A 12,693-nucleotide genomic window follows, 5' to 3' on the forward strand; every position below is an offset into this window, starting at 1 on the left:
GCCTTTAGTGCCAGAACTAGATGGGTAGAGGCAGGCAGATGTGAATTTGCGGCCAGCTTCATCTGCAGAGCAAGTTCAAGGACAGCCAGGGTTACACAGAGAAACCCTGCCTTGAAAAAACTAACTAAACAAATAAGTAAACAAACAAACAGAAACCTAGTCTTGAAAAACCAAGATAGATAGATAGATAGATAGATAGATAGATAGATAGATAGATAGACAGATAAAATGGATGAGTTACAGAAAGAATTGTTCATGTTTTAAATTATCTGAAATACTTAAAGGTTTTACTACAATGGAAATAATTGAAACTTAATGTTTCTTATAAGAAAAGCCTAGGTTTCTTGAATTCAATTTTCATCTTCAGGGAACAAAAAATTCAGAGTTATTTCACAGATTTATATAGCCTGAATTGTTAAAAGTTTCTAACAAAATTCATTAAGATTAAAAATTAAAAACATCTAGTTTTTAAAAACCTCCAGTAACCAAGAGCAGTGGTAATAGTGGTGTTTTGGAGACCACTGAGTTCTCCATCTGGCTAAAAAAAAATTAAAACTATGTAAAGTTAAAAGTTAACCTGACAAATTTGAAATGCATGTTGAATATAGAGATGGATAAAATGAAGGTAGTTAGAAATATTTGTCTCCGGGCGGTGGTGACTGGTGCACGCCTTTAATCCCAGCACTTAGGAGGCAGAAGCAGGCAGATCTCTGTGAGTTCAAGGCCAGCCTGGGCTACAGAGTGAGTTCCAGGACAGGCTCCAAAGCTACACAGAGAAACCCTCTGTCTCGAAAAACCAAAAAAGAAAAAAAAATGAAAAAAGAAATATTTGTCAGTAACTTATTGTACAAGGTGTAGTGTTACAAACTATATTGATTCCTGAGTAGGAGGCTGAGCAGGAGGATTGTGAGTTCAAGACTAAGTAGACTTTTTTCTGAAGCAAAAGCAATTCCATACCCAGAATTTACTGTAAATATGGCCGATCATAATTTTCTGCTTTTCTTACTTCCGTTTTTTGGCTAAATAGAAAAAAAATGTTTTATAGGTATTTTGCGTGTGGCATTTGTCATTCCTAATAGTAATCTGATATACTTTATGTAATGATTTCAGCTTCAATTTTCAGTTTTTTCGGAACTAAAAAATTCATATGTATCTATTTAAAATTTGAATGGGGGGACATACAACACATATTCAGATACCTTGAATATGTAATTGTTGCTACACTTCATATTATTCTATACTTTGAGTCTGTGCTATAAATCTTTGTGACCATGTGTTACTTTACAATGTTGCTAACACTGATTTATGGTCATTCTTGTTACTTTAAATGTGGTGTTTCCATACCAGCTACTGACATAGCAGGAGTGTAGACCTGAACGTTGAGGTGCAGCTGTCATCCCCAGCAGTTACAAAGTGTTTTCTAGGAAATGCTGTGCTTTTCTGTAGATGAGTTGAGAGCTGGGATGTTCAGTTCTGAAGGTGTTTCTGGTTTGCCTTAGTTAGACATCATTTTACAGATATTTTGATCAGTTTTGTTAAAGGTTTCTAGTTAATAGTTACTCTTTATATATCAGTTACAAATTAACATTAACTTTAGCAGTGATGTAAAATTCATTTAGTCTGTTGATTTTAAAATAGACATTGATTTAGAAGCTAGAACCAAAATCTTGATGTGTATTGGGATTGTTGTCTAGATAGTAGTTATCATTGTACTGTAAACTGGCAGACATTGTTTTCTACTCAGATTTTGGCCAGGAGTGAAATAGTGCTTGCTTATGAGAAAGTGTTGTTTGCTTTAAAAATATTTTCCATCACTAGTATGATTTTTATAATAGTAAGTTGAAGGATAAGTGACCAAACAGCAAATGAATAAGCAGCTGAGTTTAGCTCTTTAGATATGAGATGTTAAAAAAATTTTGTTCTTCAGAAATGGTTAATGTTCTTCACTCCATATTCTTCATTGTTTTAGGCTGCAATTCATGGAGCTCGTTTCAAAGGGCAGGATTTAAAACTGGCATGGAATAAACCAATAACTAATATTTCAGCTGTGGAAACGGAAGAAGTTGAACCTGATGAAGAGGAAGTATGTTATTTTTTTTCACTTGTTTTCCCATCATTATTCATAATTCATTTATAAAAGGTGATTTTTTTTTTATGGCTGTGATTTTAACATAATACTTTTATTTCTAAGCCATATTCCAGCCAGGGGAGATCAGATAAATGCAGACAACTATATATTTTATGGATTAATGAGAATTGTTGATTGCTAACCCAAAAAGAATATGTGATATGTCAGTTTTCAATTCCTCAGGAAGATAATTATTCATTAGATTTGTATCCACAGGAAATCTTGTAATAATGTTACATTTTAGGGTATTTATTTTACTCAATTGCTGTATCAACATTTCAGCCTTCTTTTTAAATTCATATTGCTTTAGTACATTAGAGTGACTACCTGCTATGTGGTAGATTTTGTGATAGGCACAAAAATGAATAAGACACGGTCCCTATCATCAAGGAGCTTATAATCTGGAAAGAGGGTGGTGGCAGAAATGGAAGAAACTAATTACAATAACAGGCATAGTGATGTGCCGAATGAAGATCTGAACAACATGCTATCGGAACCCTCAGGAAAGAATGATTGTGTCTGTCCAGAATAATCTTAAAGGTCTATTGCCAATAGAGCTGAGCCCTGAATGATAAAATAGTGTTCCGTAACTATGTGCTAGGGCTGGGAATGTAGCTGAGAGAGGCATTTTCAGCAGAACTCTAGCTTCAGGATAAGTATGGGAGATTGTATTTTTCTCAGCTATTCAGTGGGCTAAAAGATATGGCAGGTAGGACAGTGATTTTATAAAGTCCTTGAAACAAAAAGATTTAAAGTAAGCAATTCTGTTTTGCTTAATCATGAAAAAAGTTATAGGAAAAAATTGAAGAGGTTAAAAATAAAGGCAAGGTAAGGAAACAAAAAGATTCTGTTTTACATTTGTTAGATTTCCATAATGGTGCTTCATTTTGTTTGAAGAGCATTTCAAGTCTGTTATGCATATCCATAGTCAAATGCAAGAATAAATGTGTATTTGAAACTCATGTACATGATTTGTCATTTTATATTTTAGATTATACCTTTGTCCTTCCCTGAGTTTGAATTGAATGGGGAGAAAAGCAGGAGAGCTCCTGGTATTAGGTATTTTGAAGTTTGGGAAGCAGTCTGAAAAGCTTTTATGAAGGGAATGGGGAAAGAAAGAGGTGGTGTTTTCCTTCAAAAAAATTATATATAGCAAAAAAGTTGAAATTATGATAGAATTTTTCTAAGTTATTGGTGGTTTGAGTGTTGAGAGTTAGGGTAAGTCAGTGAAAATGGATGTATTCCTTTTTGAAAGAAGCACTGAGCAGTATTTTGAAGTACAGCAGATGGCATGATTTGTTAGAGTAGGAGAAGTGGCATGTCCAAAATCTTAATTTGATATTTATTGCTTACTTCATGTAAGCAATAAGACATACTGTAGAGCTTGAATGGATAAGGACTGCTTTACTTTGTTTTCTGAAATGTATTAGTCATAGAGATAACCATTTGTATTCAACTCTTGAGAGAGAAAGTGTTTAAAAGTGTTACTTTTTTTTCTTTTTTTTCTTTCTTTTTTCCTTTTTGTTTTTTCTTCTTTCTTTTTCTTTCTTTTTTTTCTTTTTTTCTTTTTTTTTTTTTTTTTGGGTAAATTCCTAAATACATCTTAACCTAAAGTTTCAGGAAGAGTCTTTGGTGGATGACTCATTACTTCAAGATGATGATGAAGAAGAAGAGGACAATGAATCTCGTTCTTGGAGAAGATGATTTGACTGATCATTGATCTGCATATGCTAGAACTCTACCTGTGTTTCATTAGTATTATCTAATGTACTTTTACATATTTGTAAAAACAATTTTTGGTAAAATATGATGAAGATGGATTTCACAAATAGATAAAAGAGAAGAAAACTACCTTCTGATCTTGTATTTTGAAAGATTGATGTTTGCATTTTATTTCAGTAAACAATTGCTAAAGACATCACAATAGAACATATGCAATGTTTTTATTACATACTTCTATTGAACATTACAGACTTCTTTGGGTTATTTGTAAATTAATGAATAGATTTGAATACTTATGACCCAATACTTGTTATAACATAGAAGATTTTGTTTTACTCCAAATAAGGAATGAATTTGCATTTAAAATCTTAATGAATGTTTTCAAAAATGAATAGATGACATAGTACCCTAAAGTCTCCAAGTTATGTATTCATAATATTACATAGTAGTATGCTTAGGCTTTACTATGTATTAGCCATTTGTTGGATTTGTGTATGTATTTTATCACATGGGTGTTAATGATAATGGTGTATGACTGCTTTACGTGAGTTCTTATGCATCTGGATGCTAAAAATAAAGTGGAATGGTCTCTTAAAAGAAAAAAAAAGAAAAAAAAAAGCAATGAAAAAAAATCCATGACAATGTTCCTTGATTTAAAAAAAAAGAAAAAAGAAAAAGAAAAAGAAAAGAAAAAAGAAAAAAAAAAGAAAAAAGAGAAAATGAAACAGACCATTCCAGATGGTGATCTACCTTCCCCCTAACTATCAAAAGGAGCTATAATCACTAAATAATAATGGTTACTGGTACCTTTATAATGATGTACAATCCAATGTTTAAAATTTATACCACTTCAGTTTGGTTTGATCATATAAATTTTCAACAGATGTCTTAAAATTTAAAAGCAGGCTGATTAGTTTGGAACCAGACTTCAAGTAGCGCTAACATTTGGTGAATAAGACAACTTCATATTACATTTTGGATGTATGAAAAGAAAACTTGACCATTTGAAGATGTATGAATAAAGAAATGTACTATAGATACTACTTTAGGAAAACACTGTTTGGTAAGTGTTCCAGTCTGATATTTTAAGTGTGCGTTTATTATACTTATATAAAAATCTTTCACATTTGCAACAATATTGTGATTTTTTTTTTAAGTGGAATTCTCTGGCACATGAATATAATTAATTGAAAGTTAACCAAACCTTTTTCAGGAAATAAATATATTCTTTATAGAATGAGGGTAGGAGATTACTATATTTATCTTTTTAAAATCTTTATATTCATTTCAAATATTTCTGCTTCTCAAGATTATAGTGAATTTTTTTTTAAACACATTTTAACAAAACTACTTTCTTCTATTTTGGGGCCAACACAATCAAAACCTAGTCCCAGCAGTACCAGTCTTCTGCCGTACTAGAACTTGGATGGTGTTTTTGTGTTTTTTCCCCTTACACTGGGGTTATAGTTGTTATGTTTTTATGGCAGTACAATTTTATAGGAATGTTTTCCCTTGCAGTTAGTATACATTTATATATAAAATTTCAAACTCAAGATTCCATTTGCTAAATAATGACTCTAAATTTTACTTAGACTGTTGTATATTTTTATGTAGTCTCTTGTGTGTTTACTATGTGCTATTCTGATTCATTAGGTAAGTTTGTTTTCTTTTCTTTTTAGTAGTCGTGAAAGATGCCAAATTGGCAGAGGCTCACGTTTCTTCTCTTTACACCAAACAGGTATTATAAAGAAAGTAAATCTTTCCAAGGCCAGTTAAATCTCCATTCTATTTTTGGCTTTATGATTAGATTATAGCTTCAATTTTTATTGTAAATTTCCCTAGAAAGGTAACTGAAATTACCAGTTCTTAACTTCAGTTAAGCTTATAAATAGCTCATCAACTTCCCCAGCCTGAAATTGCCTAATAACTTAAGAATTTAAAATATTTTGAGGCTTGGTGCTTTGAATGAATCAGAAGACCAACTATGACTTGATATGGTCCACTCGCATGAGGATTACATATTCCCAGTATTCATTAGATTCACAGTTGTACTTTTTAAGAATTAATCTGGCTTTAATTATTAATGTTATTTAGTGATGCGTTGCTATTGGGTTTTTAATTCATGAGTATGTTTATAAATACTAGTAGTCTACTCCACGTTTTATTTTTCATTTAAAACCCAAGACACCTCTTTTAATTAGATGGTAGTTCTTATTTTACTAATAAGAAAACAAGCTGCTAGAAGTGGAGTGGCTTACCTAAAGTCCTAAGTGAGTGAGTGAGTAGAAGTACTACATATAGGCATTGTGATTTCAGTACCAACTTTACAACAAAAGAAAATTACAGAACTCTGCTGCTGTCTCCTTTTTTCTGATCAACCATGAGATTGTATTTATAGTAACCATGATAGTCTTTACCTCAAAATACTGCACGAATTAGTAGACGTCTTGATCATTAGACAGTTCATATGTTTACCCTTTTAAGAAGCACTTTGTTCATATCTCTGTTGAAATATTAAATGTTGTAATATAATTTATCTGGTTTATATGTTTGTCTTCCCCACTAGTGATTGCAAGCTCCTCTAGGAAGGGGACCATGTCTTATTCATCTTTTTATCTCTAGTGCTTACAGAAAAACCTGGCTCATGTGAGCACTTAGATGTTTGTTGGATGAAATAATGAATGGATGCATATTTAAATTTATAGTAATGAGATTGACAATTACCTCCCTTGTTAATTCTTATCAATTTTTTAAAAATCTCTGGACAGTCTCCTCAGTCACTGGGGCCATTTTATTAAATGATAGGGTTATGTGTCTCATCATAGGGGTTACAAGTGATGGAGGTAGATACCTCTAATCAGTCCTGGTATTTCCCCAGTTAAGGCATCTAGATTGTGTAATATTAAATACTGTAGTCATTTCTAGGGGTTAATTTTTCTTTGGGATTTTTATTAGCATGCATGGTTAGAAATGCTAAGAACCACCAAACTAGACCATCTTACTAAATTTTATTTGGTCCATAGGTGACCTAGTTTAGAGAACTGGACAAGGATTAAGAGATTCATCTTTTGTTCTTAGCTCTGTCATAGCTAACTCTGTGGACAGGTCTCTTGCCTTACCCAGAGTTTGTTCCTTATATATAAAATGAAAAGAGTTGGACTGAATGATCTCTAATGTCTCTTTTATCCCTCTACTGTCCCTGATAATACATTCGTGTTTGACTCCAAAACAATTTTTTATCTGTAAACTATTTATTCCTACCTGATGTTCTTTTTCTCATCAATGGAAACCACTTTGCTTTGATTATAATAATTTATATAATACTTCTTGCATTTACCAACACAAGTTGAATTTAGCCTATAAAGTGCAAGTAAACTTCTGTATTTACAAGTTCTTCCCATTCCCATTTATAACTTTCCTTTTTGCTTCTAAACTTGGTTTAAAATAAAAGTATTTGTTATACCATTTTCAACAAATTCAGATTTATACCCTCTTTTCCATCTCCATTTCTTCTTCTACAGTATGTCACTAGAAGTAGAAACCTTGTTAATTCTACAGCTCTCCTGATCAGTTTGTTGCTTTGTTGTACACATCTGGTTATCTGGTTGTGCAGTAGAATTGGGAGTGGGAAAAAGATTAAAGGCAAGGCAGGCAACTACAGGGAAAATTATATATTTCTGGTTAAAAGATTGATTAGGATTACTTCAAGGGATGGTTGTCACTTTGCATATTTTTAATCTATAAACAATGTTTTAAATGTTATTGGATAATTGTAACTTTTTTTTAACAAATAAGTAACTGATGCCCAGACACTTATTGAAAACATATTGCAAGGAGTGGAAGACTATTCCATAGGTTCTGTTTTATTGTAATATTGTCAAATGTAACAAACCAATAGTTTACTATGAAGATAAGACTTCAGTGTTTTAGCTGATTACTTGTAGCAAGTATGGCTAAGTCTCATTGAAGAAGGTATCTTGTCATCAGAACTGTTTTTCTGGGGAGTGGGAAGAGGGGCTGTATTCCAATTTTACTTGCAACACTAACCATTGGGTATAATGGCTCAAAAAAAAATCAAAGGTTTACTTATTTGGTTTGTTGAAACATCAGTGGCTGTCTCAAAGTACTATGTAGATCTTACCAAAATATATCCCTCCCCCACAATGAATATAGGCTAATTACAGAAAAGTAGTTTTAGTTCTGGCGTTTATATAAATATCTATAGCCCTATCCCCCTTAAAAAGTTAGTGAGCCTTGAAAACACAGTTGTCCTAAAGGAAGTTTTGGATTACTCACTCTGGGTTTTTCTCCCAGAGTACTTGTTCTTCTAAAATTCTGTGAACTAAAAATGGACACTTAATAACATAGATTTTAAACCACCAGTATAAAATATTTATAAGTCAAAAAGAAAAACCCTTCTCTTAGAAATAAGGAACTTAACTTTTTTCAGTTCCCTGAACACAAAGAGCTTGCTCTACAGTATGCATGTGATCCTGTAGAAAAGAGTGGTATTATTTTTTGTCTCTTACCCCACAGAATCGTAATCTTCTAAATAGCTACCCAATTTTCCTAGGAAAGGAAAAAAATTGCTGGCCATGATTACCATTATCAGTAATTTCTAATGAAAGCAGATATGCTTAGTAAAAAAACTTGATATAGTTTGTTAGTATTTTGTGTTCATTACTTAAGTGAAAACATTTTTAAATTTTACTTATTTGTATCAACTTTTTATATTTGATCTTTTCTAAATCTCCCCTCTATTTCTTTATTTCATCCACTCATCTTACCCACCTAAAGTTAGTCTTTCTTGGTATGCCAGGCACTGTCTCATTATGTGTTCCTTTTGAACAGTTTGGTTGTTGCACTTGCTGCTTGGTTTAGGGTTTTGTGTCATGTAGGATGATTAAAGGAAGAAATGATCATTATATGGAGTTTAAAGAAATAAGGTATCCTAATTATTTTGAAAATCTTTGGGAAACTTTAAGAAATTTGTTTTTGCTTTTGGTTTATTACGGTGACTTGAGGCTTGTACATGATTTTTAATTTTTTTTTCCTACTCACAGCTCTATGTAAAAATACCACCTGAGCAGTCAGATTTTGTAACGCCCCTCCGCCCCCAATGACAGCTATTTTGTAGTGCTGTGATCTTGACACCTAATGTTTTTAGAAAGTATGGTGCAGAGAGGTTTTGTTAAAAATCATTTTAGTCCAAAGGTAATTTTTGATACAATTTGTAACTTTATAATTTCGATTCTTCTCAAGTAGGCCTTTTAAAATGTTTTAATAAGTTAGAGTTAGTTCATACTGTAATTCAGTTTTTGGGTTTTTCTGTTATTTATGTATTTTTTAATAAATGTTCTCTTTTTCCAGCAGAGAGAGAACATCACTGCCTGAATTTAGCTTTGTGACCACATGAGCAAGCCCTGTCCTGTCCTGTTGTCGGAGACGACTGTTAATATCACCATCCTGTCATTTGGTTTGCCCTTTTCCAATCTGAACAGATGTTTACATGTACTGTGATGACCATTTTATCTTTCCAGTCTGTACGAGTACATCTCGGCCCAGAGGTGTTATCAAATGTGTGAAGTTTCTGACCTTACTCATAAATGTTTTCTTTCCTTATTTTATAGCAATTTAATTTGTAAAACACCCTAAGAAGGAACAAGGACTTTTAGTTTCCTAATGAGATATATTACATGGCAGCCAAACTGAGAATTGTGTCTGGGAAATCTATAAAGCCACGAGAGCATTAATTGAACAGTTTAGAATGAAGAAAATGAATTAAAAAGTTAAACATAAGTTTGGCTTTAGTTTTTCTTATTTTTAGGATGTATTTATTGAATTAGGATAGCCACTAAAAATAATTTTGAGAAGACTATAAAGTACTTTTCACATATTGTAATGAATTTGTCTGTTTTTGTGAGTGTATTAATTAATTCATGTGATTGCCAGGGCGACTTACTCCAGTGAACTTTTTGTTGTTGCTCTTAACTCTTCAAAAACAAGGAAAATAATTTTATTTCTTTTCAAGTAATAAATGATGACCTATGGGTTCTAAAATTGAACATCTACTAAATTTGTCTAATTTACACAGTTTTCATCACTTGTAATCAAGACATCAAAGACAATCTTACAAGCAAGGGGAAATAGTGTTACGTGTTTTTTTAAAGACTAGTTTTTAGCTGCTTTAAAGTGTATGTGCTAATAATAAGCAATATAGCTTAAACTTAGAAAGTGGACAATTAACATTCTCATTCTAAATATTAACAAAATCCTTTTTATAGCACACCAGAATTATTTTTTCACTGTTATTTTGAGAATTCATTCATAGATTCTTAGAGGTATTTGAGAAATCTAACAGCCATTCTTAGAAAAATCCAAATTATATTGATTCTGCCTTTTTTTCCTTTCTTTTTTTTTTAAGTTCTACTCAGTCATACTTTCTTATACAAAGCTGTTACCCTACAAACACTTTTTCCCTCTTGAATATGCATTGTGGTTGTCTTCATGAATAATAAAATGTAACAAACTCATTAGTCATGTTATAAATTAATCTGTCTTGATCCACATTGATTATACATGCATGGTTAAAGGAAAAAGCATGTATTTTAAGTAATTATTACCTAATAGCCTACAAGGCATTTTGTTTACCCCCCTCCCCCCCACACACTTTTTTTTTGTTGTTGTTGTTGTTTTAACAAATTTTCAGATAGCCATGAGGAATTCATACCAGAATAGTTTATATTTTTTATTTTCAAAGAAGTCTTTACAGTGGTAATGTTGTAGCTGCTTAAGTTAGAGCCAAAGAACATTGTCCGAAGAGACCATACGTGCAAGTAACTCTTTTGATGGGTTAATTGGTGAATGCTACATGCTGTCACCTTAAAGTTATTTTGCTATTACTTTTTCCTTTTGCTATTGAATCAAAAACAAAGCAAAACAAAATGGAATATGCCCTTGGGAATCAGAAGTCAAGTTGATGTCTCCTTAAGATCAGTGCATTTTTTGAAAATTGTTGGGAAAATCAGTTGGTCAATTACATTTAAGTCCTTATACGTTGGTTACAAAGATTCTCTTTTAAAATTTGTTCCTGAATAAACTCGTCGTGGAGTGATGTGTACATAACTGTACAGAATCATTTTTGTGTAATTGAATGGAGCAGTTTACCTCTGCATGACTGCATTAAGGAAGCCTTTTATATATCTTTATATTTTTCAATATACTTAGATTTTACACTTGGTCGCTCTAGTCATGCTATATTTGTTGTTTTTTTTAAATAGAATTTATAAATATTTATGCTCAAAATACAGATCAATTAAATATTTTTGGTCTTGTTTACAAGATAATACTTTAAAGTGATACAGTCCCCTCAAGTGTCTTAGGAAACAGTCATTGGTGCTATAAAACCTTTCAGTGTCATTGGATCTGTTGTCTAGTCTTTGCTAGGCTTTAATCTATTCTCGCTTATAGTAATCCACTAGCCGCAGAATTATAAAGTGGTATGTGTTGAATCGGGGTAAAAGCCCAGCCCCATTAGAGAATACCTGATAATTTAAGGAAATGATGCAGAATGACTGAATCCTTATTTGTGCCCAGCTTCTCCCAAAAGAAATAGTTTATTTTGATAAGAGGAAGGCTATTAATTTGATTAGAATTTTAAAATGATATATTCAAGCATGGTTTTTTCCTCATATTTGAAATGGAAAACTTTTCTAGTCCTAAAATAATTATGTAATTTTACTCTGCTTTAAATTCTCATCTGTCCTTTACTCAACTGAAGGCAGAGTATTTCTTACAGATATTTACAGAATATTTGATGAGTTATAAAGAAATGAGTTATTATTCCCTTGATGTATAATTTTCATTTTTGACCCCAAGATTTTATTCTAGCACCTTAGTGAATGTTCTTAAGATACAGTTAAGTATCAGCAAAGCATTCATACATGTTTACTTTTGATTCTCGGAATCCTAAACCTGTGATAATACTTCAGAACATACTGTCTGGCACAAGATTTTCTTTAATAAGTGGTTTATTTTAACTCAGTTTCTATGGACTGTTGTTGAATCTGAAAACACCAAAGGAGTCTTTTCTTGTTTGAAGACTGGGTTGTTCCAGTGGTTAGTACCTGTGCCCATAATTATCCCATTTCATGAATGCGTGTTGGCATGGGGGAAATTCCCTGCTCTTTGAGTGGAGCGAAAGGAACTGGTTAAGCTGTAGCAGCTTTCTTGTTTATTTTTAAAAGTGACGATAAAACTTGAACTGAAAAGGTAAAACTTGAACTAGAAAATTACTCTTGTATGCACAGAATGTTTATAGTAACTGTGTTTATGTGGGTTGTCAACACTTCTATTATTTATAGTTGAATTATGTTGTTTTGTTTATTAAATATCCATGTTTATTATTTTTATATTTTGGAAATTTTAAAAATAAAATAGTCTTAATAAAAACAGTTGTTAATGTTTTAAAATTATCCTACATCTTACAACAGTTATATTTATATAAATAAGATTTGTATCCACCATGCATACACAGTTGAGATTTCTGAAACTGTTAGTGAAGAAATAGCCACATGTTTCTGCTTTCACTCTTTACTCTCTGTTCTCACATGAAGTTGTTTAAGGTCAGCCATGATTCCAGTGTGTTAGCCCCAGTGCCTCTTCCCGTTCATGCATAAACCTTAATTACCACTTGTCCTCTGTACTGCTGAATTTTCTCTTTGTTCCATTTGGTGGCCAAAAAGTTCTTCCTATGTTGAATAAATACAAAATATTGCAGTGATGACTAAGAATGGCTGCTATGGAGTCTGAAGATAAAATTATATATAAAATGCTTACATTGT

At 32.0% G+C, this 12,693-nt stretch overlaps 1 protein-coding gene across 9 annotated transcripts in view; it reads left to right on the plus strand.

The window, feature by feature from the left end:
- Window positions 1-12,261, plus strand: part of Rbm26 (RNA binding motif protein 26) — a 74,014-nt gene extending 61,753 nt beyond the window's left edge. For 7 of the 9 annotated variants that reach the window (XM_059273222.1, XM_059273228.1, XM_059273223.1 and 4 more), the window contains 2 exons: window positions 1,970-2,083; window positions 3,743-4,893. In XM_059273222.1, coding sequence (XP_059129205.1) covers window positions 1,970-2,083; window positions 3,743-3,832 — 204 coding nt within the window. In that variant the 3' untranslated portion in view covers window positions 3,833-4,893. Of the gene's footprint in view, window positions 1-1,969; window positions 2,084-3,742; window positions 4,894-9,220 lie in introns of those variants that run through there. The other 2 variants (XM_059273226.1, XM_059273227.1) reach the window with 2 other exon arrangements.
- Window positions 12,262-12,693: the final 432 nt, after the last annotated feature.

This window comes from Peromyscus eremicus, chromosome 9, assembly GCF_949786415.1.
Source record: "Peromyscus eremicus chromosome 9, PerEre_H2_v1, whole genome shotgun sequence".
In the NCBI taxonomy this organism is placed as follows: Eukaryota; Metazoa; Chordata; class Mammalia; order Rodentia; family Cricetidae; genus Peromyscus; species Peromyscus eremicus.